The sequence below is a fragment of the Anguilla rostrata genome, chromosome 8 (assembly GCF_018555375.3).
Source record: "Anguilla rostrata isolate EN2019 chromosome 8, ASM1855537v3, whole genome shotgun sequence".
Taxonomy (NCBI): domain Eukaryota; kingdom Metazoa; phylum Chordata; class Actinopteri; order Anguilliformes; family Anguillidae; genus Anguilla; species Anguilla rostrata.
This window is the reverse complement of record NC_057940.1, coordinates 13,697,983-13,725,318: the sequence shown is the minus strand read 5'-3', so window position 1 is coordinate 13,725,318 and position 27,336 is coordinate 13,697,983. Positions and strand designations below refer to the sequence as shown.

Genomic DNA, 27,336 nt, shown 5'->3' with positions numbered 1-27,336 from the left:
TTGCACAGTGAGTCAGACGACACGTGTGCGATCTGTCCGGCTGTTCTGTGAGGTTTCAGGGGCTGGCTTAGTGTGTTCACTGGAGTCTGTCTCTTTATCTTTCTCGTCCTCTCATTTATCATGTTATGTTTGTTTTCCTTTTCCCACGCTTCCTGGGAGTGGCCCTTTTCGAAAGGGGGCAACAGCCATCGGGGCAGTGTCTTTGTTCTCAGACCGAGCAGTATTATTCTATTATACTCTGCACCTTTACTGAGGCTTCAAAGAACGAAAGAGAGAAAGAGAGAAAGAAACGACATGCTTCCCAGCACTCACAGTCCCCCAGAGCCTTCTCTTTTCTGTTATCTTCCATGATCTAATTCCAGGAAAAACTCAAACTACCGTCAAATCCATCAAACTATGAAATAATTCTTTATTAAAAGATAGAGAAAATACATTTAAATACACAGCAACCACTTCAGTACATGAGTACAGTGAACAATAATGACATGACCAGGCTAATGCAGTTAATGCAGGCTAATGAGAAACAAGGCTGATCTTGATATAAAAATAAAATATTTTCACCTCTAGAAATCAAAGTATTCTATCACTATTTATATTTTATTCCTCTTTAAAGTACTGCATTATTTATATTCTATTCCCAGTTAATGCATTTGCATTACCTATTTAAAGTCTATTTCCCCTTAAAACATTGTTATTATCTCTATTTGTATTCTATTTTTCCTTAATGTACTGCCAGAGATTACATATAATTAATTTTATACTATTACGTATCTCAGACAATATTAATACCCTGATAAATTTAGTGAAACATGAATCCACAGTGGATTCTTGCAGGCTTTGGGAGATGGATTCAATTTAACTATGATTATTTAGTAATTATTAATGATTTGTTTGACTGAGTTGCTGAACAAACTTGCTGTAAATTGTACAAATATTTCTGTGTTCAGCTGATTGTCATGCAAATTATAACAATCTACTCTCTTTATATTCAAACACCATCAGCCATATGTGATAACATAGTTCACAGGTCACATCCCAGCCGAACAATCTCATCCAATAGGAAGTCGGCATCCTCCTTCCTGGTGGCAGGGTTGGAGAACACGCATCTGAAGAAGTTTACCTTCTCACTGGTCGGCTGGTAGCCAATCATTACAGATCCCTCCTCCATCATTTTGGCTTTTATCTTTGGAGCAACCTTCATAATGAACAAAGAACACAACAAACACTAAACACTCTTTTCCTGCTTTATTTCCCTGTTTATATATATATTATATATACTGTATATATATTATATATACTGTATATATATATATATATATATATATACACACACACACATTACATCTTCAAAAGTATGTGGACAAGTCGTCTAATGAGTAGTTGCGGCTCTTTTGGTCACACCCATTGCAAACAGGAGCATAAAGTCAAGCATTCAGCCATGCAATCTCCATTGACAAACACAGGCAGTAGAATGGGTCGTACTGAAGAGTTCAGTGGCTTTCAACGTGGCACTGTCATAGGATGCAATTCCAAAAAGTCAGTTCATCAAATTCCTGCCCTGCTAGAGTAGCCCCAGTAAACTAGGGGCAACAACAGCTCAGCCGCAAAGCGGTAGGCCACACAAGCTCACAGAATGGGACCACCAAGTGCTGAAGCATGTAGTGCGTAAAAATCATCTGTCCTCGGTTGCAAGACGCACTTCAGAGTTCCAAACTATCTCTGGAAACAATTTAAGCACAAGAACTGTTCATCAAAAGCTTCATGAAATAAGTTTCCATGGGGGAGCATCTGCACACAATTCTAAGAGCACCATACACAAGGCCAAGCATCGGCTGGAATGGTGTAAAGTGCACTGCCACTGGACTCCAGAGCAGTGGAAATGTGTTCTCTGGAATGATGAATAACGCTTCCTTATCTGGCAGTCTGATGGATGAATCTGGGTTTGGCGGAATGCATAGTGCCAACTGTATTGGCCCGAATAGTGCCAACTGTAAAGTCTGGTGGAAGAGGAATAATGGTCTAGGGATGTTTTTCATAGTTTGGGCTAGGTTCCATAGTTCCAGTGAAGGGAAATCAACTAGCATAACTTGGCAGGATTGGATGAATAAATGTTGTATCTGGCCAATTTTCAGACATTTTAATGAATTAAACATTTCTCAGAAAACAAGAAATAAACAAATCCCTGTTTTGCGTAAAGGCTAATAAGACATTTTTGGGGGGCCAGTCACAGGAAACATTGTAATGAGTGGAGCTTTTGTGTGCTGTAAACTGCTGTAAACCACTGCACTTGAGAGCTGTGAGTCACTGGTAACACATGGTCATTTCACCCAATTTGGGGTGTGGCAGAATCCGTTATGAGTGAGTTCGGCTGCTGATTTACCTCATGAAGCCTCCTCTCTCTCTCTGCGCCTGGAGGGATCCCTCTCAGACTGGGCGGAATGTACCAGAAGCACACATTGCTGTGTTCTGGCTTTTGGGAAAAACAAACAAAAATAACGTTTGTGAAAAGTCATTGAACTGGACCACTTGCATGACAGTCAAATTAGTCTTGCAAATTTAGCATGCACAGTGCGAAAAAATACAATTGAAATTAAACCACAGAAAAAATTACTTAGAATGCATTAATAATGTAAACTAAAATGAGAACGTAAAGTGCACTGAGCCTCCAGGATGCTCTCTGCCTCACCTTGCTTCTATACACAAGCTCAAAATCAGCCCTTTCACTCAAGCGATTGAACAGGTACTCTGCATTTTCCAGACACCTGTTGACCTGTGACCCAAATCCCTCAGAGCCCTGGAATGACAAACCAAAAGTGAACAGCAGGATGTGTACATAGAAGTAGTGCTAAAATAATGTAAAACAAACTCAGATTTGGGGTAGGCATGACCCCCAAACTGACCTTTAACAGCAGGGGGAAGAACTGAGCCTCTCCCCAAGCTGTCAAACTTCCTTTTATTTATCTCACACATGCACGCACCACACCACCTGCTACACAGTCACTTGTGTCATACAGTGCTATCCAAATACACAGTTAGCTAACCCTCATAACACTGCATCACCCCATTAAAGCCTGCTACCTGGTGCTTGTTGCCCTCCTTGTCACCCATTACACATGGTTACAATACCTTGGCTTTCCACATGAGCCAGAGCTTGAAGACGTCCACGTGTCTGCCACACTGGATGCTCTTGTCTCCGGTGTCGTAGGAGACGTCATACTGCTTGTCTGGCTGGAAGAGGTACTTCGCTCCCAGCTGGTTACACTCCTGCAAGAGGCCCTGTGATGGACAATGTGAGCTACATTAGCAACATAAGCTATCATGCAAGTAAATATCCCCAACTACATCATACTGCACTTCACACATATACACCTACTCACACACATATACACACACACACTCATATACGCACACACACACACACACACACACAGAAGTATATGCAGCTACCTCACGCTACACTCCACACACACTTGCATACACACTCATTTGCACACACACTCATACACACTCCTTTGCATGCACCTACACACGCACACATACGCACACACGCATGCATGCTCATACACACACAAGCAGATGCAAATTATATGTACGTAGTTGATTAAACTGGCAGGAATTGTGCTTGTCAACCAAATCATTTTGGCACAATCAGTATGGATTCCTTGAAATGGCGCACGTTCCTCCCATTGCCGCTGGTTGTGGCTGCGAAGCTGGGAGGAACGTGTGCCATTTTGAGGAATCCACACTGACTGTGCCAAACTGCCTGGGTGCCACGAAAGGGCTCCTCTCCAAAGTTCTTGGGAAAACTGGCATCTCTTCAGCTGTATTGTATTTCTCTACTGAAATACCACCAGAACCAAATACGACACGTTAAGTCCTGCTTCTTTCACAATCCCTTGTAATGGGTCCTTCACTTTGCATCACACTTTCGTGCGCAAGTTTCCAGTTGAAGTTTCTGCACAGTTTTCATAGTTCATGGCTCACCAACATTTACTTGCCGATCTGTGTTTACATTGAATAACGTTAGCACTTAATGTGTTAATCAAAGCCAATGAGAAATGATGATTGAAGCCAGCCCTTAAGTACTTGGGAGAGCTGACTGAACTGGAGAACACCTGAAGTACTGTGCAGAGCAGCCCGTTTGAACCTGTCTGGTATGCGGCACCCGTGCATCGGTAACACGGCCCAGCTCACCTTCTTTTTCACCAGCAGGGCGGCACACTGCAGTGGAACCCCCATCATCTTGTGAGGGTTCCAGGTAACGGATGAAGCCCTAACAGAAAAAAAAAAATTTTGGAGGTGGAGAGGTGCCCATTGCGAAATATAGAAAACTCTGAGACACTAGATCACCAGTGGAAATGTGTCTTTTTTTCTATATGATATAGCCTAGTGGTAACCAACCCTGTTCCTGGAGATCTACTGTCCTGTAGGTTTTCACTGTAACCAAATCAGGGTTTAAATGAAAACCTACAAGATGGTAGATCTCCAGGAACAGGTTTATTGACCACTGATATAGCCAAATATGAAGGTCTTGGAGTTTTCTGCATATTCTTCTACATAGAAAGTAGTTTTTTGTTTTCCGTGGAACCATTATAGGACTTAATTTAGTATGGCCTTTAGTTGTGTAAAACCTGTCAGCACACACAAAACCAATAACCACAACCAATGATTGAATTGTCATGGTAATTGCTTATCCACACATCATTGCCTGTTGTTTTTAGTTCTGCCTGTACTAAAAATTCTGTGAATGCTAAAATTCTTAGCAAAACAGGGTCATAGAATGCAGTCAATCAGTGTTGTCATGGAGGGGTGTGGGGCTAGGGGCGAAACTCAGCATACCGCTCAATCCCGCGCAGTTTACCACAATGCCGTTTGGACATGAGGAGGCCACCCCCCCAGGCAGCCTGCAGAGGACAGAGAGAGATCGCGATCTGCTGTTACACCCCAAAGAATGACATGCAGCTTCAGTTCCTACCATTAAACGCATCACTATATAGGGAATTAGCAGGTACGGCAAGCTAATAAATCACGAAATACAGGGGGAATGTGCAAAGTCATGACAAGGCATCACGGCCGGCGGCGGTAATGGGCAGGGGTTGGCTCAGCCCACCCAAACGTGCATCTTGCCCACCCAATCAAATGTTAAGAATTTTTTATTTTTTGCGGTGTACTGCCAGTTGATTCAATCAGTGGTATTAATGTGACGAGAAGCACTTTGTCATTTGAATGCATAACACGCAACTCCTCGTGCCCACACTCGCCAGCACCCTGCTTGGTGTTAACTATCATGTATCATAGTGCACATTAGCCAGAAATGGTGTAAGAATAAATAAATTAAAAATAGAGAAACTAAGCAGAAGCAACCCAAGGCAACAGCGACAGAGTGTAGGGAGACTACAGTTCCATCTTATTTCTATAAACAGTGATGAAGAGAAGCCTTTCATTTTAAATTGTCTGAATGGCTAGCCAAGCTTCTAACTAACTAAGGTTGCTTGTTTTTTAGACAGATACATCTTAACATTTACATGTTAAGCCATCAACTCTTCTGACAGTGCTTTTAGCAGGATCTGAATCAGGCCAGCTGCTTTGCTACTGTGTATGCTAAACAACATTTTAACAGGTGAAGTATTCACTAAAACCTTTGATATTGATGCTAAAATGCTAAAAATGTTCCTGATGGCCATTCTTTCCTGGTGTGCTTCAACGATTGCCACAGAATCCATTACTGTTACACAGAATCAATACAGTTTCTATTTAAAGTTACAATCTCGAAGAGATACCCCGGCCTATACCCCGGCTTTATTCCGATCATTATGAACTTGATGGCAATGTAAATAACGGTAACGTTATGGCCAGTTCAGATCAATGATTCGCAACGACACGAAACTGTTTTAGAATGTTGCAGATAAAATTACAGTGGTGTGAACTGGTTAGTTGCAGAGCGTCTGAAGCCGTTACCTGGGGTCTCAAAAGACCCACCTTGTCAAATCGCCAAGTGCAGTTTTAGAACGTTTACAATCAGACGTCTTGGAATTTTGCAAGTTGCATCCAGTCTCGTTGTGAATCATTGATCTGAACTGGCCTTTAGTTAGCTACACTGCAACGTTGCAATAAGGTAGCATTGCATTCGAGAGACGGTTTGCGAGGTCGGTACCGGTCGGTAGCGTTAGCTAACGTTTTTTATAATTGTTAGCTGACATTAGATTGTGTTATTTACATTAGCTTGCTAGCTAACGCAACGTTACCTGATATGAGAGATGGATACTGTGTGCAACGTTGTCTAAACTAATGTTGCCTTTCTTGACATGGTCCGGTAGCTAGCGTTAGCTGTGCAAATAGCTATGTAATTTAGTAACGTTACATTGTCATCAAATGTAATACGAAATCTACATCAACAAATAATATGACCTCTCATGTTACACAAAAACTTTTTAGGGTTCCATAACCTGCCCCCCCTTCTCTGTTATTGTAATGCTGGCAGACACCGGAAAAAACAGTACTCACACACAAGTGAGTTGAAGAGCAAGCCTATTGCGTTAGCTCCGCCTACCCTCTCTGGCGGACGAACCACTGATGGGTGATGGAAAAGACGTCACTAACTATGCGCTGCTTGTGATTTTTTCCTGGGAATGTCGCCACAGACACCCAGTTCTTTAATCATAAATAATAATAATAATAATAATATAAATTAATATAATAATACGCTTAATCACCATTGTTTTACCTAATTTGGCGATAGATAGTGACTTAACAGACATTAATTTTAATGAAAATCTTCGAGATTATTACTTTAACTATGTTTTTTGCAGAGTATCTATGTGGAACACTATGTTTCTTGAACAAGCTTGTGCATTACATTAAAGCAATTCAAAATGTATTGAACAGCATTGAGCCTGAACTCAAACTTGTACTACACCTTGAATTTGTTTATTTGAACACGCTTTGCAAATAAAATGTAATCATTTAGCAGATGCTCTTACCCAGAGTAATTTTCACAGCTTAACAACTTTTTACATACAAAAAAAGATATGTAAGTATGTATTTATACAGGTGGACATATGCTGAAGCATCTCAGGTAAATATCTTGTGCGTACAATGGCAGTGCGTCACCTGGGACTTGAACCTGTGAGCCACTTCCCCAACCATTATGCTACACTCCCATCCCCACTAATACTCTTAAGTAAAGCAGCTAATAGCCAGTGACCAAAATGTAGGCAATGCATGACACATGGAGCTATACTCACATCAACGTGCATCCACAGGCCATGCTTGCTGCAGATATCAGCAATTTCGGGCAGAGGGTCGAAGGCCCCATACACAGTGGTGCCTGCCGTGGCATTTACATAGAATGGAACGCAGCCCTGAGAGAGAGACAGAGAGGGGGCGGGGTGGTTAAGGCACGGAAAGTGGAACTAAGGTGAATGGAAGATGATCTCGGCAGTCAGAACAGAAAACAATGAATAGCTTCTCCTCTCAACAATCCCCCAGCTTACTTTCACGAGTAATACCTTTCTTAAAGTTAACTTTCCTAAGTTTGTTTTCTACCTTTTTTTAGAAGGTAATGCTTAATTATGTGTGCTGCTATATTATTTTACCGTAAAGCGCTTTAAGTATGTGCTTTACTATGAGTGTGTTTTAAAGTAATAAAAAATACAATTACATTATCAATCCATCTCTGCATTGTTTAATTAATTACTATTAATTAAATCATTACTGTCAGCAGTAACTGTAGTAACTGTTTGCATGGCAGCATAGTTTCCCCCAAAATCATCCTTGTTGAATGCACATACATTCTCAACATAGTAAAATTATTGGCTATTAGTGGGGTGGAATATTGTGGAACAACATTAACTCATATTCATAAATAAAAGTTAAAAACAAAACAAAATATTATGTTGGTTATACTGCTATTGGACACATCATATGCTAAATACTACAACGCTAAGAAAACCTGGTGTTGATTCTGGTGGAAATGTTTTTGCTATTGTCATAAGCAATATTTATAAATATGCATACACAATGGATTTTTAGCTTTGTTCAATGCAACAATGCTATGATTGAAAACAAATGAAGATACAAGTCAAGTGAAAAAAATATCAAAATCACCTACTGCAGCTTTGGCCTGCATTATGCTTGATTCCAGTTCTACAGGGATCATCTTTCCTCTGAGAAAAAACAAAACAAAAAAAAAAACAAAAAACAAATGCAGTGATAAAAAAAACTCAAGGGCTCATCTTTCCATTATCTTTCCCAGACAGGGTCATGGCGGGGGGGGGGGGGGGGGGGTCTATCCCTGAGAGGCAGGAGCACACTCTGGACAGGCTATTATTGCATTGCAGGGCACACACACACACACCATTAACTCACACGCTCATCCATACAGGAAATTTAAACTCCTCAATTAGTGTAACCTGCATGTCTATGTCCTGTGGTAGGAAACAGTCATCGGGAGAGGAGGCACACAGAAAGGCCTCGGGCCAGGATTCAAACCCAGGACATTCTTGCAAATACATGTCCTTGGTTTTAAAAGACATGACCAATTATATCAAACACCCTAAATGTACAAATACATCAGTAATTGCAATTATAAGACAATTATAAAACAGTTCCTGTGTTGTACAACACACACACAGCTTTTTGACAGTGTAAAGAGCACGTCTGGGGCTGTAGTAATACTTCTGCATGTGCGGCATCCATAATGTTTCCCGTTCTTTACCTTTCATCACATTTCACGACAAAAACATTTTTGGTCCCGATGCCGAGGACTTGTGCGGCTTTCTGGATGGAATAATGACTCTGGAACATTAATAACACAGATTCTGGAACATTAATAACGCAGTGTGGGAAAGAAAAATGATTCCAGATAGACATCATGGCTTCGAAGACTATCAAAAATGCTGTATGAATAAAGTCTTCATTTCCTTGCAATCAGTAAGTAAATCAAAGAAAAAGTTAAATAGGATCGCAGTTTAATATGGTTGCAATCAATTCAAAATTAATTAACCAGTAAATACATTTGATTACAAAATATATAGAAGATGCAATGCAATTAGATTATGGAATAACTGAAACTGCAGTCTAATATTCGCATAAGGAGCCCATTTTGTTTCTGGGAAACAATAAACGATTAAGCAGTTACCCAGACTGTAAGGAATGACACTAGCATGGTTAGAGCACAGAAAGGCCAGATGGGATGCTGGGATTACGTGTTCAGAGGTGAATAACGCCAGTCTGGGAAGGTCGCTCATTCCTCCCGTCTTCACCTCAGGGTAGAAATTGTATCGGGCCAGCAACAGACTGTACAGGTTGCACATGGAACCACCTACACGCATGGAAATATAAAAGTAAATATGCTGGCACACTGTTGCAACTGATTTTTATGTCAAAGAAGCCATAAACTCTGGAAGTGGGAAGGTCAGTTAGTGACTGAGTGTGTGAATGACTGGATGTGTGAATGAATAGTGAGTGAGTGTGTGAGTGAGTGAGTGAGTGAGTTAGGAAGTTTGTGAGCAATTGAATGTGAGTTGGGTGAGTGAATGAGTAGGCGGCTGAGTCTGTGAGCGAGTGTGTGCGATGAGTGAGTGAGTGAGTGAGTGAATAGTGAGTGAGTGTATGTGTGTGGATGTGTGGGCCATTTGGATGGGTAAGAGACTGAAGGTGAAATAACTCGCATTTCCCCTGTGCATGGTGATTGTTTGTCAGATGTATTGTTTGGGGTGATTATGCCTAATTGGTGAAGGTGGTTAAGAGTGCTGGTGAACCTGGACAGAAGATTCCATCCCCTTCTTCATCAGCCCAGCCCACTTTCTCCTGCATTTTCCTCAAAACGGTTTCCTCCATGAGGATAAAGACTGGGGATATTTCAAAAGTAAACCTACAAGAACACAACACACACGTATTCATGCACACAGACAAAAACACTCACACATGCACACACACAGGCACACACACACGCATGTGTGTGTGTGTGTGTGTGTATGTGTGGGCATGTATTACTATCTTTGTGAGAACCAAATGTCCCCACAAGGATAGAAAGATGAGGAAAATTACACAAGGTTTGGACCTTTTGCTGGTCCCGACAAGTTCAAGAGTTGTTGAATGTTTTAGGTTTAGGACTTAGGGTTAGGGTTAGGGTTACAATTAAGTTAAGGTTAGGGTTAAGGTTAGGCATGTAGTGGTTGGGGTTAGGGTTAGGGTTATGGTTAGAGGTTACGGAATGAATGTAAGTCAATGGGAAGTCCTCACAAGTATAGCAATATGAACATGAGTGCACCCACCCACACACACACAAACACACATATTATAATTCTATCATTCTCTGCAACAATTTCAAAGAAAAAAAAACAAAGCTCAAACATTTGTTGCGCAAATAAACACAAATATTTGAGCTTTGGTTTATTTATCTGAAATTGTCAAAATCCATATGTGCAATTCTTAATGAGTTGCTAAGCGGTGGATAACTAAAAGTTGTCACTGAGATTTTCATCATCTTGCAAACAGAAGGGAAGTACACATGTACTTACATGTTTGTGTTGGCAGTCGATGTCAGCCATTCACCAGCCAGACCAATAATATCAAGGCCCGAGGAGAGCTGATTAAAAAATCGTGGATGCCCTGGGAACCGATGAGTTATTCAATTAATTTCAGGCACACAACCCTGTCTAGACACACAGCACAGCTTTGGAAGTACTTTCTCAAGGATCACAGAGACAGTTACTAATCTCTCACTAGTTTTCACATCACTTAAGATGCACTTTTAATGCATCAGTTATTTTAATGTATCCTGTCTGTTCATGGTTATCTATAAATTTGTTTATAAATCTATCCATGCACAGTGACTTGGGATACTCTATTCATGAACTGTACAATAAAAAAATAAATATTATAGTTATGATTATTATGATGACTGTGTCTACCCGTCTTGACTCCGTATTTTAAGGTGTCACTGCAGTCGACCAGGATCTGCTCCAGGTTTTCAGGCAGGTCGGGAAGCTCCAGGCTGAATCCCTCCAGGCCATCCTTAAGCTGGTGGGGGTGATGGAAGTCCAGCACTTTGCTTGTCCGGTCAAAAGTCTTGGTAACATAGGCCAGGAGAGTGCTCACCAGCTCCTGCAGGAAACCTCTGGTCATCTTCTCCCCATCAGGGTGGGGAAGCAAATCTAAACATCCAAAGACACAGCATAATATTGTACACTCGGAGACTGCAACAATGTAAAGCCGTCTACTGACATGCAATTGGGACAGTGCATGGCAAAGTCATTAATGTTTTAACTATGCTTTCCCCACATATTCTCCCAAGGCCTTAATCACCAGCCATGCTCATCGCTGCAAACTTCACTGTCACTTCAGAAGACTGCAAACAAGCACACAATCTCCTCTAAAACATACAATGTCAAGTGGCTGCTTCTTGTTGCTCAAGTTGAGCATGCCACATTTATAAGTGTATATTTATATGAACCAGGAAAATGAAATACAATCAAGCAAATAAGTGTTGGAGGGCAGCTGAAATCCTGGATGTAATGCCACCCACCTGCCTCCCTGCAAGTTTCAAAGCAGGAGTAAGAGATGGGAAAAACTCATGGTAAGTGCCTGATTGGCCACATATTGACTTCATCGACTCTGTTTTCTGGAATCAATCTCACGTGGTGTTTGGGTACACTCAATGGCACAGCGCGTGGGCACACTGGGTGAGGCCAGTGAATGGTGATATTTTCAGGACCAGAGACGAGGAGTGCATTGCACAAACGTGGCGCACGTGGAAACAGGGCTGGGTTATGCTGAATATATTACTAGTGGGTGTGCTGCTGCTGGATTTTTTAAATAGCCAATCAAATTATCTCTTTCTATTCCCTTTAAGAGCCGAGGACATTGCAGTGTGTACTGCCAATTTTGGTTGACGATGGCTGCAATGGAAGACGAGCATAATGATATATTAATCAGATGTTTCTCACAATGCGGTCTTTTGCAGGAGGCGCAGAATTGGGCTGTCTTTTTTTTTTTTTTCTTCAAAAACCGAATCCGAAAAAATTTCATAAATAAGAGGAATTTGTTTGTATTTGTTCCAATTGTATTCCTGTAGCTAAATAATTTAAACATGATATGCTATAACTAAGAAATAATGACAACTGTACTGTGAAGTTTTATTAAACAAAATAAAACCAGGGGAAATCATACAATGTCAATGATCCCGTTCTCAGCAGTAAAATGACTCAGTGCAGCTCAAATTAAAGAAAAATTATAAGTCCGTCATTAATTTGCAACAATGGCGTGGCTTAACTGAACCGAATAGGCTTGGATGAGTTATAGTTTCCCCATGTTTTAAACACACGTATTTTGAGAATGTATCACCTGTTTCCAAATCAGCATTGATCTGACTTGTATTGCTTACTCATTGGACTTGTCTGACCCAAAACTTCCGATGAGCCACATCATAATTGCACTGCACTACGTGATATCGACTGACACACCCACAGCGCCGGCTCCGCTCCCACTTTGGCGCACGGCGAGTCACAAAATTTCCAAATGGCTCAGGCGTGTCAAAATCCATGATGAAGACATCATTTCGCCAGTCAGACAGCTCCCAACACGCCATGCGCCCGTTGGAGAATAGAGCCCCATGAGTCATGTTAGAGTACCTCCTCAAGTTCCTCTAGGTACGCCATACATTAGGAGTCTTCGGTGATGCCACAATGAGAGGCCGCAGAAAATGTTCCGGAGAACCCATGTCCTTTCAGTGCAATTATACAATTGGGCCATCAAAATATTACCCAACGACAAAAGAAGGCTGCTGGCGAGTGTGATTCGGCTCCTTTCTCAGACTCTGCTTTGAAACAGGTGGCCTGGCAGGGTTACCACTCCGTTCCTTTCTTACAGCATAATTCCTTCCAACTGGTCCATTGGATTACTTCATGTCTCCTGGTGCTGAACCGCATTTCATAAAGGGCATATTGTGCTAAATATTTCAATGTGGAGTTTTATCAGTACTCTCCTGTACTTACGCAGGAAACGCTATCCACACACAGTTAATAGTGGGGTAGAACACAAAGGCTGTCCTCAACAATGCCTGACATAAAATCATTATGTGTATTATTTTCATGATTAAAAGCATGATGGCTGACCTGTAGTGTCCTTTGTTTCACCACATTGATGGATGACCTCACCACACAGAGTGTATTCTGTGCTTTTAATTTCTATGAAAGCATATCACTGGCAACATTCAAATGAAAAAGTTGTATGTAAAATGGAAATGTAATCCTACATTTGCTTTTAAATTTCCCAATCATATAATTTTAATTTAACTGTGTCTCAAAATTAAAATTTAATTTTGAATTGAATTTGCCATTTCATATACAGTGCCATGACAAAGTATAGGATTTGACCCCTTCCTGATTTTCTCTATTATTGGTTATTTGTCACACTGAACGGTTTCAGATCTTTAAACAAAATACAATATTAGACAAAGGGAAACAGAGTAAACACAAAACGCATTTTTAAAATTATTATTTCTTTTTTTAATGAAAAAAGTCAAACAGACACACTCATATCACCCATGTAAAAAAGTAATTGCCCTCTTTGTTACTCAATCAACCGATTAACCTAATTTAATTGATAATCAGATTCGTCTTGGCCCTGTGTGTACAAGCATACAGTACACTAATTGGGCAAACATATGTCTGGATAGGTTTGTAAGATTCAATATTTATGTAATAGGCCTCAATGTTTCTAATATTTATTTTTTTATTTATGAATGTATTTAACAATCAGTATTTATTTTAAGTTGCAAATACACAAGAACTTGGACATTTTGTAAAATGAACTTGATTACCAAGTGTAAATATACCCTTTTCTGGAGTATTCATCAGCGGTTTCGTACATTCATTGAAATGTCCTCTTCCATGAGGTCATTTTTATTATTTGACGTGATGTGATGCAAATTTTAAATGACCACCTTCTCTTCAGATGGTAAGATGAAAAAACACTGGGCCAAGTTACTCATAGAAGTAATTTAGGAAACGTTGAGTGGCATTGCTATAGAATACGGCTTGTTTAATTTGTGTGAGCTAAGATAGGTAATATCGTTTCTTGTAACTTGGCCTAATTTTGATATCAATACTTTAAATGGCAGGCCCAGATTTTGCAAGTTTGAATGAATTAGTTGAAGACAGTGCTTTGCATGTGTGAGTAACTTGACATTTTTGTACATTGAAACAGTGCTTTTCTCCAGATGAAGTTTAGTCTAACAGTATCTAAGCAGGAGAAAAGAAATACAGCCTTGCTTAACTATTATTGGGATGCCTGGTATGCTATCCCGCCAAGTTACGGCTTGGTGGAGTGGCATGCCCCTTCCCACATCTCCCATATCTATACAGCACTGAGAGTTTGGCACATTTCAGGGTTCCCTACAGAAATAACCACAATGACCACAGACTCTCAGCCCTTAAAACATTCATTTCTGTACCTTCTGATCCCATTTCAACAGACAGAATTCACAAACAACTAGACACATCCACGCTTAATGGATTTGCCGTTTTTTCCTTCTTCTTCTTTTTCCTGCCCATTACATCATCACAAATGCTCCAGGCTCACAAACAATACATTTCCCCATTGGATATTTATCTACACCAGCCAATCAAAACATCCCATACACCCCATCCTGACTACTTCAATGGTGGATCGCTGGTAATGTGCTTGCCTATAGGACTTTCGAATCCCAACTCTGGCTGAAGCAAATCTCTAATTTGTTATTTGTTTACTAATAATGGTGCAACTGCATAAACCCTGTGGGAACTCATTTACACCGATCAGCCGCAACATTAAAACCACCTACCTAATATTGTGTAGGTGCCAGGCCATATGGAAGTAAAACCTGAATTGAATTACGGTCAAATTGAGCTAACCTAGTTCTTTATGTCAAAACATGTCAACCTTGATTTCCAACCTTTTAGATTACATTCCATCTATGTTCAGACTTGTGCTAACTGGGCTACCTTCTTTAAAAGCACGAGCAAATTATGACAATAAAGAACGTCTTCTTATTGCAAAGCTGTTGGACACGGACATTTAACTAAGTAGGCTAGGTGTTTATAACTTTATTCTCTTATGCGATATTGACATCCTAATTATATCAGAATGTTCAAAGCATATACTTTGCAAAAGTCACAAATGGGGAGCCATTTTGTGCAATTTGTTACGGCATATTTATTGAAGTGACAACAGCTGACCGTTGTGGCATTTCTACTGTTTAAGTACTTTTTTGCTAGGCTACTGTAGCTAATGTTACCTGCAAACGCCACAGTTCTAAATTAATGTTAGCTAGCCATATTCTCTACCCACATGCAAAAAATTAGTACGTCCGTTGTGTATACAACAGCCCATTAAAAACACTTTTAAAACATTTAAAAACATGACAAACACTTTGATATCTACCAGTTGTCTAGGTGAAACTTTCACACACAAGCTTTTAATTGTGTTTGAGACACTCATTTAACATCTGAGAATATGATAGTTTACAGGTGCCACCTCTTTTATAAATCGTTCAATAAGCAAACTCATCTCTGTCATGGTTAGTCTGCTTTTTTTGTACAATAGTCTGTGATCGTGTTAAACTTAATCTACATGCCCATTCTGCAGAAAACATATCGTTTAAACCATTCCATTAAATAATTTGTATGTTGAAAATGTGTTTTTCTTCAGATTATACATTGTCACAAGCACCAACATTTTGCTAGGAGCCGAAAGTGAATAATTTGAATTAGAGCCAGAGAAGCAGGAATAGAAAGTATTATAATCGGCAAAGTGGGTGTTTTTTAATGGTTATGAAAAAATAATTTGAAAGACTCAAACGTTCTGGTAATTTTGATGTACTGACTCAAATTTACCAATTTATTTGAAAGACTCTTCCCAACACTAGCAGTGATGTCAAAAGGCTACATGACGCCCATCCCCCTTCTCCACCAGTGATAATTACACACCAAAGTTTTCGTATTGGTGAGATGTATGCGGAAAAAAACACCCACATTCAAAGATTGCAAACAACACGATATTTACAAAGGCGTTTCTGGAGCAAACAATTTGTCTCATTAAGAATTACATTACCGCTCTCCTAAAATTTTCACTGTCGTCTGACAACTAAATTCAGCCATACTCACACAGCCGACCACATCTTATCCTCGCGGATGAAAACGGTAGCCTAATCATACAAATCTGACAATCACGACCTCATAGCGATGTGCTGCGGCGGCTATAGAGAGCCTATGTACAAATATGGTAAAGCGCAATTTACTGTATGTTGTTCTGTAGGCGATAATGCAATTGGCCAAAACAATAAAAGGTACTGACGCAATATTCGCGGTACAAGGTTAGAAAAACGATATTAATGTGTCAGGCCTAGCTACTATGGGAAACGGTACAATAGGCCTACCATTTTATTAAACAATTTAGCTAAGCTATTAAGGGAATTCTGTAACAATAGCGCAGCTTCAGATGCTGTCCTGGATTCAGCTACCTGTAAAGATGTATCCCCGAGTTTGAGCCAGAACCAACTCTGAACAATGTTAAAGGAATAACGGATTAAATTTAGGCTAATATTTATAGTAGCATACATTTAAAAGAACAGAACGATAAACACTTCATATAGGCAGTGTTTTATTTGATATCATCAATAAGATAACTATTCCAAGGCATTCTTCTTTAGAAGTTCTTAAGTTTCAGAAATGTCTTTTATTAATGCTGTGGCATGCCCATAAGGAAACATGTACTACCTACACGTTTCAGTTTATAATCCTGTAAGGGCTGTTGCTAGGACAAATTAATTAAATGATTAATTAATTCATCAATACAGATGACTTCTGGCGCACTGTAATTATGACATCAAAGGCAATTGGTCTAATGCAGTTTATCTTTCTGCTTAATTTTAACCTTCATTACCAAGAATAATAACATATGCCTTGATTACATGCTACCTTTACTGTAGATGCTGCTGAAATCCTTGGCATTGCAGCTTCTGTCTGGGACTGGGGTCTGGGAGTATTTGCTGTTTTCTGGGTGACCTTTGTCTGTATGCTCCATCCACTCAATCCCGGGTTTACCCCCTCCCCTGGCAAGAATTACTTCAGAGTTGTCTGGGGAGAAGAATGGTAAAAGTAAACCTACAACACTCATGCACACACACACACACTCACAAAAAAAAGAAAAAAAACAATCTAACAAAGTTTGAACAATTTTTTTGTAAAGATTTTTTGTAAGCTGAATGACCCCTGGGAAGGGTGATAATTTAGTGGTTGGAGAGGTGTAACCATATCCTCCAACAAATACATTTTATTTACAATGCACATTGTTTTAAACAGAAACAATTTTATTAGAAGGAAATTATTCATTTGAATTCAAATATGACTCTAGTAGTAATGAAACCAGGTTAAATAAATCACATCACTGCAGAAACGCTTGGAAATAATTAAAATATTGTTGCCAACAGACCAAAATGAACAGAGAGGTGAAACCAAATAAAGAACCACAGGAAAGCAAGTGGATATTTTGACCTACGCACCCAAAGATTAAGCTCGAGAGGTATGAATGCAGAAAAGAAGGCATAACATTTAAAGATTACCCTCAGCATCAAGACGCTAACAAAACTGTAATATCCATGTGAAACGTCAATACAATACAACAAAGGGAGGGCTCAGTGCGTTAATTCAACACAGATACACAAGTCCATAATGGGAAAAGGTACTTTATCAGAGTAAAATGTACTCTATTGGAGTTTTTAACATTGAAAACATTTGCTGTTCATAGATACCGGGATACTCACCATGGAAAGTCTGCATTTTGTTCAGCTGAGTGTGACTGAAGTCCCAAATTGGAATGGTAGGTCTTCTGCTTCCTTTTCTGTTTGCTTATAGCCTTGTTCACAGTGTTCTCTCCTTCCAAGGACAGATACAGACTGATCACCTGCACCTCATGTTTACCATCTCTTAAATAGCACAAAGGGGATCTGGGGTGGGGCCATTCACACTGTCTTTCAACAAGGTTGTAAGCGCGCTGCTAAGAAAGCTTGGCAAAAAGCCAGCCCAATATGAACCGTCATGATATTAAAATCTCCCCTTTCATGTTACTTTCATGTACAAAAAACCCCTCAGACTTGGCAGAATTATTTTTTGAAATGCTAATAACTAATAAGGGCTACGCAAAAACATGTTCCACTGAAAACATTTTCAAAACTACAGAGTGTACTGTATACAGAGCATTGTAGAGCATATGGTTGTTGAGATTAAGAACAGATGCATGCCCCCTAGTAGCAGTGATAGAAGCTAGTTACTGTATGTCAATTACAGTAAGAATTAAGATTTTTTATGGGCCCCCTTTCACCCTCAGACGCATGTAAATACACTGCACACACTGCACCATTAGGGCTATATTATATTTATGTGGGTTGACATGAGGTCAGAAGGTAACTAAATTAATGTGGGAGTCTGTGGTCATTGTGGTTGTTTCTGTAGGAAAAGTGCCAAATTCTCAGTGCTTTTAGGTATGAGGCATGGTGCCTGCCAAGGCATAACTTGGCAGGATGGCATACCTGCCATCCCAATAGATGCAGAAAGATTTAATATTATCATCAAAGCTTTATTTAATGGAGAAATGGTCAAGTATGTGTGTGTGTGTTTGCATGTGTATGTGTATCTATGTGTGGTGGGTGCGCATGCAGATCTATGAATGAAGATGAGTATGTGTATCTGTGTGTGCATATTGGAGTGTGTGTGTGCGTGTGTGTGTTTTTGTGTCTACGAGCATTTGTTTTTTTCATATATTCAAGCAAGTGGGCATGCATAGAGTAAGTCCGCACTTGTCTACGTGTAGTTTTCAGAGGTACAGGCTGAATGAAAGATATGGGTTTGGACCTATGCTGCAATATGCACAGAAGATCATGTCGCAGTAAATCAGCATTTGTTTGTGCAAGGAGTGACCTCAGCATAACAATGCCGCCCATTATGCATCTGAGCTACAGGGCGCCTTTAGGCATATTCCATTTTGTTAATGGAGCAGTCAACAGCAAAGAATTTTTTTCAGGAATTACGTAGTGCACTCTGGAATGCTCAGTCTCAAGGCCAGCCCTAGGATTTTGGTGGCCCTAAACAAGTCTGTGGAGCGGGGTGGGGGGGTGGGGCGGGATTTCACTTGGTAAAATCCTTCCTACATTAAATTTTCTGTTGCCATTCCATTTTCAATTTATACCGCTAGTTCCGCGAAAATAACGTTATGTATGTTATGTATGAGTCCAGTTACATCATGTTCAAACACATCTGAAGACCGTATGCTGCTTAAGGCCCTCACTGAGCCTAGATCAGTGTTCAATCACAAAAAAACTCCATGTTTTTGGAGTCAGAAAGATGCATACCCCCTCACTACCACATGGGGGAACATGGTAGCTGTCCATGGTGCTGATGTTTCCTGGCACTACCCCTTTCAGGGGGGGTTCTCACTGGATCTGGCACTCAACGCATCCTATTCATTTTATATGGACAGGCTGCACGGTGCATGATGGAAACGGTCTGGCAAGTGGTGGCGCCGTCACCGGTTCTGTATTTGCGTAGAATGCACTTTGTCTTTGTTCTGTGCACATGAAGGCATCCAAACCTAGCTGGCTCTGGCTCGCAAAACTGGGATCAAACTTTCAAACTAGGTGCTGCAGATCAAATATGAACCAAGATTCAGCAAGTACATTGCTCATTTCTCCCCTCAAATGTTTTCAGAAATATATTTTAGTAGACAGTTTAGATGGAAAAAAAAAAAAGTTTATCAACACTCTGCCATATTGTTTCGTTTGGAAAAGGAGAGCCGAACCCAAGGACGACCCATCATCTATCCAATCAGGTGCCGGCAGTGTTCACCTGTTTGTATTGATTCCACCGAGGCATCTATCCGACGTAACCCGCCTGCACTGTTTGCGTAGTACCGCCCATTAAACGGAGAGCTTGGGGGTCCGGCGTCCTCCCTGGATCCGGTGTGAACCTCCCCTTTCCTGAGTGGACAGCCGGTCAAATTTCACTGTCATACCTGCTGAATCATGCCCCCCCCCACACACACACACAGACTCAGTCTCCTCTGCCAGAGTAGCATTTAGGTGGGTGGGAGCATTCTGGACACCAGCACAAGTAATACTATTGCAAGTCACCCAAAGTTCTCCCACCCATCTGGGTCTCTTGCTCTGGAACTCCACAATTTGTGCTGGAATCAGAACAGGTAAAAAAAAAGCATTCATGGGCATGTTAAACCACTGAGCACTCAGTGTTTAGCCCACTGAAAGTACTGATAAGAATTTTACTTGGTGTGCTATGCACTGCTGCTCTGAGTGAGCCATGCTCCGTACTTATTTTGGTACACATCAGCCATTCTGAGTGATTTGAGTGGATTATGTGAGTTAATGGCAAGCATTGACATGTGGCTGGACCCAAAAACCTAACCTGTCTGTGAGCCAGGATTATTATACGGGTGACAGTGCTCAACCACAGTACAACGGGTCAAACTGTTCTGAGCTCAATGCTAAAATGCACATTAAACTGTTTACAACATACACAATGATCAAAATAGAGCAAACCCTATGTAGAAAATATGCTGTACTACATTACAAAAGGTTTTTAAAATCAAAACACGTTACATAATGACGCACACTGGCTTATTTAGTTTCCCTTCGTCTGAATCTTGGGCCAGGATTCAATCAGCTTTTGAAATAAATTATCTTTTTAAAATTGGGGCCAAATTGAAATAAAGCATTAGTTCTTTCATCAAACATGCACTCTGTGAAGTGAACTTCAGGGATAAAAAAGTTGAACTTAATTTATTTGAGGGCAAATGTTAATTTTAACCAAGTCTTTATCTTGTGCGTCTGCAAAATTAAACCGCCACGGAATAAAGTCTTGTTTGATTTCAATAGTTACAAATCATAAAATGCATTCATAATTGATGGCCCGGTTTCTTTGGTCTGTTATCCAGACTGCTCTTCTGTGCTGGAGCTTCTCCTTGGGGTTAACACATTCTCATTATTTATTCGTATTTATTCATTTTGGTTGAAAGATATTCAGCTCCCTCACACGGTGACAAATTGAATGAAATAGCTGTTGCATTCTTTTATTTAAACTATTCATTACTGAATTTATACAAATGTCACAATATCTCTGTGTCCATTTATCAGATCTGATGCATGGTGTATTAAGTTGATGTGGAAAAACTTCTGTGCATTTGCATTGCTGACCAGGCAATCTTGCAAGAGAGAGCTAATGCTGATCGGAAGGTGTGTGTCTCTCTCTAACAAGCCTTGTTTTCTTTGAAGTAGCTAATGCAGTGGTAACCGAAATAACACATTTAAATCCATCCTACATCCAAGCTTTGTCACAGATGCAGAAATTATTCTGAGCATTGTTGCATATGCATTAGCACCGCAGTGTCACAGATACATGGACTATTTATGAAAGGCTGAATACAGCCCTATCTATCCATATTTATGTTTAGTCTATTATGTATTACATCATGAATGCATTTCTTTGGGATATGAAAATACTATTTATTCTATTTCAAAATAGTCTCGCCATAGTTGACAGCTTATATAACAAATTTAAAGCAGACTATCTATTCACAAATTTAATATTATTGGATGTGGTATTTTTGGTGTGGGACTTGTGGTATATTACTGTATATTAAAATAACGATCAATTATTTTACTGTGTTCTCCAGAAAGAAGACTGTTTTTTCATGGATTAAATGTGGTTTGCCAATTGTTTTACTTTTTGAGTGCCATGCTGTAAATAGAAGAAAAGGTGAAAACGGATCATTTGTAGCATCTACTTCATTTACTTTCCTCGTCTCCTCTGAACAGCAATCTGTAGCTTCCTCTGCCCCCCTACCCATTACTGCTATATGCAACCTAATTGGCTGAGAGGAAAAGCAGTGGGAGGAGCCAGTCAGGAGACTGGAGCAGATTGATAAAGCCAGTGTGTGATAAATCGGCGAGATCACCATGTGCTCTCTCCAGCTCCACACCAGCACTGCAGAAAATCTTCATTCGCCCACTCCTGCTCCTACTCATTCCCACGCTACTCGCCTCTCTTTCTTTCTCTGCATTCAGCCTCTCATTCTTTCCCCTTCTTTTTCTCTGCCTGCCTTTCTACTCATCTGCACCACTCTATATTTCTTAACCATTTCTTTCACTCCATCCCCCCTTCTCTCTTTTTTCCTCCCTGACTTCCTCCACAGAGGAAGAGAAATGGAAAGGGTTGATCCGAGCCGATGATGAGACAGCTCAACCAGAGGATTGGGAACAGACAGGTGGACGCCCACCAGTGACTGTAACCCCCTCCCCCCGCCACCGCTCGTAGGCTCCAGCAGTGTCCCGTTTTGCTGAGGGGTGGGGAGGATTCTTCAAGGGAACCACCCAAGAGAGCAGAGCACGCAAACAGCCAGAGGTTATACACGAGTCTGAGGGATGAATGGCACGCACCACCATGGTCCAATTCACCCCAGGAACTGCAGCTCGAGAGAGGGGACCAAGGACGCCTCCGGCTGCTACGAGCAGCTCCTGGTCTCCACCGAGGTCTTCCTCATCCTGGGTATCGTCAGCCTCCTGGAGAACATCCTGGTGGTCGGTGCCATCGTCAAGAACAAGAACCTGCACTCGCCCATGTACTTCTTCATCTGCAGCCTGGCGGTGGCCGACATGCTGGTCAGTGTCTCCAATGCCACGGAGACTGTCGTCATGGCGCTGATCACCAGCCCCCCGTGTGACCACCTGGCCACACGGGGCGGCCTGATCAAGAGCATGGACAACGTCTTCGACTCCATGATCTGCAGCTCGCTGCTGGCGTCCATCTGCAGCCTGCTGGCCATCGCAATCGACCGATACATCACCATCTTCTATGCCCTGCGCTACCACAACATCATGACTGCGCGGCGGGCGGCAGCCATCATCTCCTGCATCTGGGCGTGCTGCACGGTGTCGGGGGTCCTCTTCATCGTGTACTCGGAGAGCACCACCGTGCTGGTGTGCCTCATCACCACCTTCTTCGCCATGCTGGTGCTCATGGCCTCGCTCTACGTGCACATGTTCCTTTTGGCCCGGCTGCACATGAAGCGCATCGCCGTCCTGCCCGGCGGCGCCCCCGTGCGCCAGGGCGCCAACATGAAGGGCGCCATCACCCTCACCATCCTGCTGGGCGTCTTCGTGGTCTGCTGGGCGCCCTTCTTCCTCCACCTGGTCCTCATGATCTCCTGCCCTCGGAACCCCTACTGCATCTGCTTCATGTCCCACTTCAACGTCTACCTCATCCTCATCATGTGCAACTCCGTCATCGACCCGCTCATCTACGCCTTCCGCAGCCAGGAGATGAGGAAGACCTTCAAGGAGATCTTCCTCTGCTGCTGGTGAGGGAGGCCCACGTCCTGTGCCTGTGAGCTGCCCATCAGGTACTGACTCAGTAAGTACTGACTGAACAGGTACCTGGCAGGCACTGACATTTACACAGCTGGTAGTGGCCTAATGGATGCTCATCTTGACTCAGTAGGTACTGGTTATGGGGCTACTCACCCAGTGGTTGCTGACCTTGCTTCAGCAGTTACTGACCCAGTGAGCACTGACCCAGACTCAATAGGTACTGACACTGACCCAGTGAGTATAGACCCTGACACAGCAAATAATGGCCCCGGGGCTACTGACCATGGGGAAACTGACCCAGTGGGCATTGACCACAGCAGGTGTTGGCTAAGGGTCTGCCTGGGTCAACACTGCTGACACTGGAAGAGCTCCATTGTCTGTGCTCTTTGAGGTTAGCAATGTAAAAGACAGCCTCTGTTTTTCTGTTCTTGCGTTTCAGGCGGTTGCCGAGGAGGTAGGTTTATACGCTGCTCTTGTAATCAAATGATTTTTAAGTGAGGTTTTTTTTTAAGAGGTTTTCAGACTCGGTTCTGAGGGACCGCTGTGTATGCTTGTTTTCATTCCAACCGCAACTGCAAAAAGCTTTTCATTTTCTCTTCATGTTTTCAGGGATTATTTTCCCTCATATGGGTAAGACATACTATGAATGAGAAAACTCCCGTATTCACATTGTGCAATATTGCTTTCGTAAGCAGAGGTAAAACGTTTTTAACAGATGAAATTAAAGATTGAAGTGAATCAATGGACTCCTAATTGCTTTGCAAATGATAACGAACCAAACTTGTACTGTGTTAACACAAGTGAACACAATCCAGGTTTGGCTTGTCAGCATGTGCAAAGCATTTAGGAGCCTGTTGATTCATCTTAGTCTTTGATTGGTATGATTCATGTAACTGCAATATAGCACAAGATGAACATAAAACTGTTGTACTTCAGGACAACCATAGCTATTTGTGATATAGTGTGCCTTAAGAGAGTAAATAATCCGGAAAACACGAAAAGCATAATTAAGAAAAATGAACAGCTTGTTAAAACTCTGGGATTGCAATAGTGGTTGTAACAAAAACCAGCATACACAGAGTTCCCCCAGGACTGAGTTTGAAAATCACTGCTGTAAACAACACTGTCCATTTGTTGTGCTAATATGAAAACATGAAAGCATGTGCTCTCCTAAATTTAATGAACTAGTGTTGTACATGTGTGAAAGGACTGGCAAGCTTGGCAATGAACAGCTCAGCTTGCAGAATTGGTCTGTGTGAAAACAGATATCCCATATCCAATGATCCAACTGTGAAGACTGTGAAGTTTGAAAAACTAAAATTATTCAGACTATTATTCAAACCTAGAAAACAAACAGCATCTTTGGTATGACTGCAGCTTAAGAACAGTGCAAGTGAAAAAAACGTCAAGGTTTGTGCAAACTTTACAGTTGAGGATTGCACAGTCCCGACAAAAACGCAACTGTAACAGTAACAGATAACAGAAAATATCTCACATAATTCACAGAGATGTAAAATTAAACAAAAGAACGCACACAAACACACGTGTCAGTGCCAGTAGCTTGCTGGTCATTTTGTTGTTGTCTGTTCCTCAGAACGTGATTATGGCTCCAGTGAGTCTTAAAACGAGTCTTTAATGTCACTGTTTTAACCACTCCACGTTGTCACTTGTATGACTGATATGCATTTTTGTGTTCTTGGAAAGTAACATTGTGTTGTAATTGTGTCTCAGCATAATTGTAGCAGTTATACCTGGTCTTTCATTACTCCGCTTGAGTGTGTGTTTGCCTTGAAGTTGCATATTTTAAATGTAAATTTTTCAAATTCTCTGTCACAGTTGTTTTGAACATGTACAAGTGTGCACTGGAAGAGAATTAAACCAAAGATGCTTCATGTTGTGAGACAGCGTTTAAAGTGGAAATGGCTGAAAATAAAGGACTCAAATGACCTGATCCCAGCGGCTTTCTCATTACTGGGCATTCCTGTTTAAACTAGTTGGCTGCACAGAAATGCATGTCCTTACAAAAACAACAGTTTACACAGCTGACAACTGATTTATGCTCCCCTTCATCTACTAAGCAGCAATCATGTCTCGGAGCAAACTGAATTCCATTCCATTTCATGCGTGAACATCACTGCCAACTTAATGTGTTAATGGGTTAATGAGCATAGATGACTTCTGAAATGACTATTAAAAGCTCAGGATATTCAACAGCTGTTTCAATGCATGACAATACCATTAAAAAAAGAAACAAAAAATGCGCACCTTTATTTTGATGCAGTACAAACCAACCAAAAACACTGCCAAGTTAGAAATCCATGAGTAACGGACACACAAAATAAACTGGCCTCCAGGATGGAAAATGAGCTGTTTTAATACCATATAAATGAACAAAAATTGAATCATTTGATAATAATGTATGACCATCTCTTTTTGTTCTTTAGTTATACTTATAAACCGTAATTATGTCAAGGAATTTTCAAACAAGGTTGGACGTCCAATTTTCAAATAAATGTAAAAATTTAAATAAAATAAGTTCTCTTATTAATATTTTATGTTTCTGACACTTCTGCAAAGAATAATTATTACCTATACATGCTGTCGCAAATCTCACATTCAATAAAATGAGTCATTTTATTTTATGAGAGAGAAACAGGTCATAGGAGACCGGATGTTTGGCACAGACAACAGCTCTATATAAAATGACTGATTCCCAGAAGATTTCCATGTGCGTGTGTGCGTGTGTGTGTGTGCGCGCAGCATGTTTATGCCCAATATCTCTAAATTAAGTGGATGATAATAATAATAATAACAGTAATAATAATATATTTTTCAGTTTTTCAACTGGCCCAGTATTTTTTTTTTGTTTGGGAAGAAAGCCAATTCCATATTTACATTACTACATCGCAGTCTATAAGGGACATGGGATGGTATTTGTGCAAGGCTGGGCTTGCTCAGATGATCACACTCATCATAATTACACTTGTTATTTCCCAATCATGGAAACAGTCTAAAAAATATTTTTGAAATGTTTAAAAAGTCAAGGAAGAAAATGCCCCTAAAAAAGCATACTGCTCTGATATTTCTGCTCCCATCAACATATTATTTAAAGTACGTGGCTACATTATACAATGCATTATACAATGCTTAACCCCTGATTAACATTTCCATTTTAAATCAATAGAATGTGATACTGATGCTTCATTGAGTACTGACAGATATTTGTAAACATATTGTCAGTCCCCCCCCCCCCCGCACAATCTTCGTATATTCTGTTTTTCTGTGCTGTCTTTGTGACAGCGTGCCTGTGAAATAAACTCTACAGAGATTCAATTTTCTCATGAGATTCATCTAGTCTCAAATTGGACTCTCCTGTTTACACGCTTTCCTGACCGAGGAAAGAGAGTGGGATTCATCGGGTAAAATAATGGTTCAATGGCAAAATGGATGCCCCGCATTTCACTACAAAAGGACGCGTGCGTCAAACAGGGGGAAAATGAAGAAGAGGGGATCATGACCAATTTACTCCATCACAGAACAAAAAAGGGAATGTGTGGGGTGTAGGCTAAGTGACTTGGAGGAGGAGGAACAAAGGCATGGAGAGACTCTTCAGAGGAGCACTAAAACAGCTCCAAACACTCCAAAAGTAAGAGTGTGGGAAACAGGCTGTCTGGTAATGATTCGCAGAAGTGCCATCAATGGCAGGATGTTCTGCTAGTGTTACTGAGGTCTGTTGGCAGAATAGTACAGTATATGCAGGATGGACATGCATATATATTTTAAAAATGTATGATGAAAATATATGTAATATATAGCTATATTTTGATCTATAAAAACATTTTCCTATGTCTGAAACTTGATTTGACTGTTTGTTTAGCCCACATCAGTGTTATAAAAGTCTGTTATGGCTATATAACATT

At 40.8% G+C, this 27,336-nt stretch overlaps 2 protein-coding genes across 3 annotated transcripts; one reads left to right on the top strand and one right to left on the bottom strand.

Annotated features, from left to right (window-relative positions):
• Positions 1–385: 385 nt before the first annotated feature.
• Positions 386–17,996, bottom strand: gad3 (glutamate decarboxylase 3). 2 transcript variants are annotated; one of them, XM_064346518.1, is made up of 15 exons: positions 17,807–17,992; positions 16,962–17,120; positions 10,917–11,159; positions 10,524–10,614; positions 9,762–9,874; positions 9,207–9,322; positions 8,717–8,796; positions 8,111–8,165; positions 7,245–7,361; positions 4,840–4,904; positions 4,195–4,273; positions 3,127–3,276; positions 2,687–2,794; positions 2,381–2,470; positions 386–1,195 (listed from the first exon to the last, which is right to left on the bottom strand). In XM_064346518.1, exons 1-15 carry the CDS (start codon positions 17,820–17,822, stop codon positions 1,022–1,024), a joined length of 1,656 nt encoding a protein of 551 aa, XP_064202588.1. In that variant the 5' UTR covers positions 17,823–17,992; the 3' UTR covers positions 386–1,021. The 2 variants fall into 2 exon arrangements, with proteins under 2 accessions (XP_064202588.1, XP_064202589.1); XM_064346519.1 differs by having other exon boundaries at positions 1,056–1,195; positions 2,381–2,466; positions 17,807–17,996.
• A 4,020-nt stretch (positions 17,997–22,016) lies between these two features.
• Positions 22,017–25,334, top strand: LOC135260867 (melanocortin receptor 4-like). Its single transcript, XM_064346520.1, has one exon. It carries the CDS (start codon positions 22,472–22,474, stop codon positions 23,408–23,410), a length of 939 nt encoding a protein of 312 aa, XP_064202590.1. The 5' UTR covers positions 22,017–22,471; the 3' UTR covers positions 23,411–25,334.
• Positions 25,335–27,336: the final 2,002 nt, after the last annotated feature.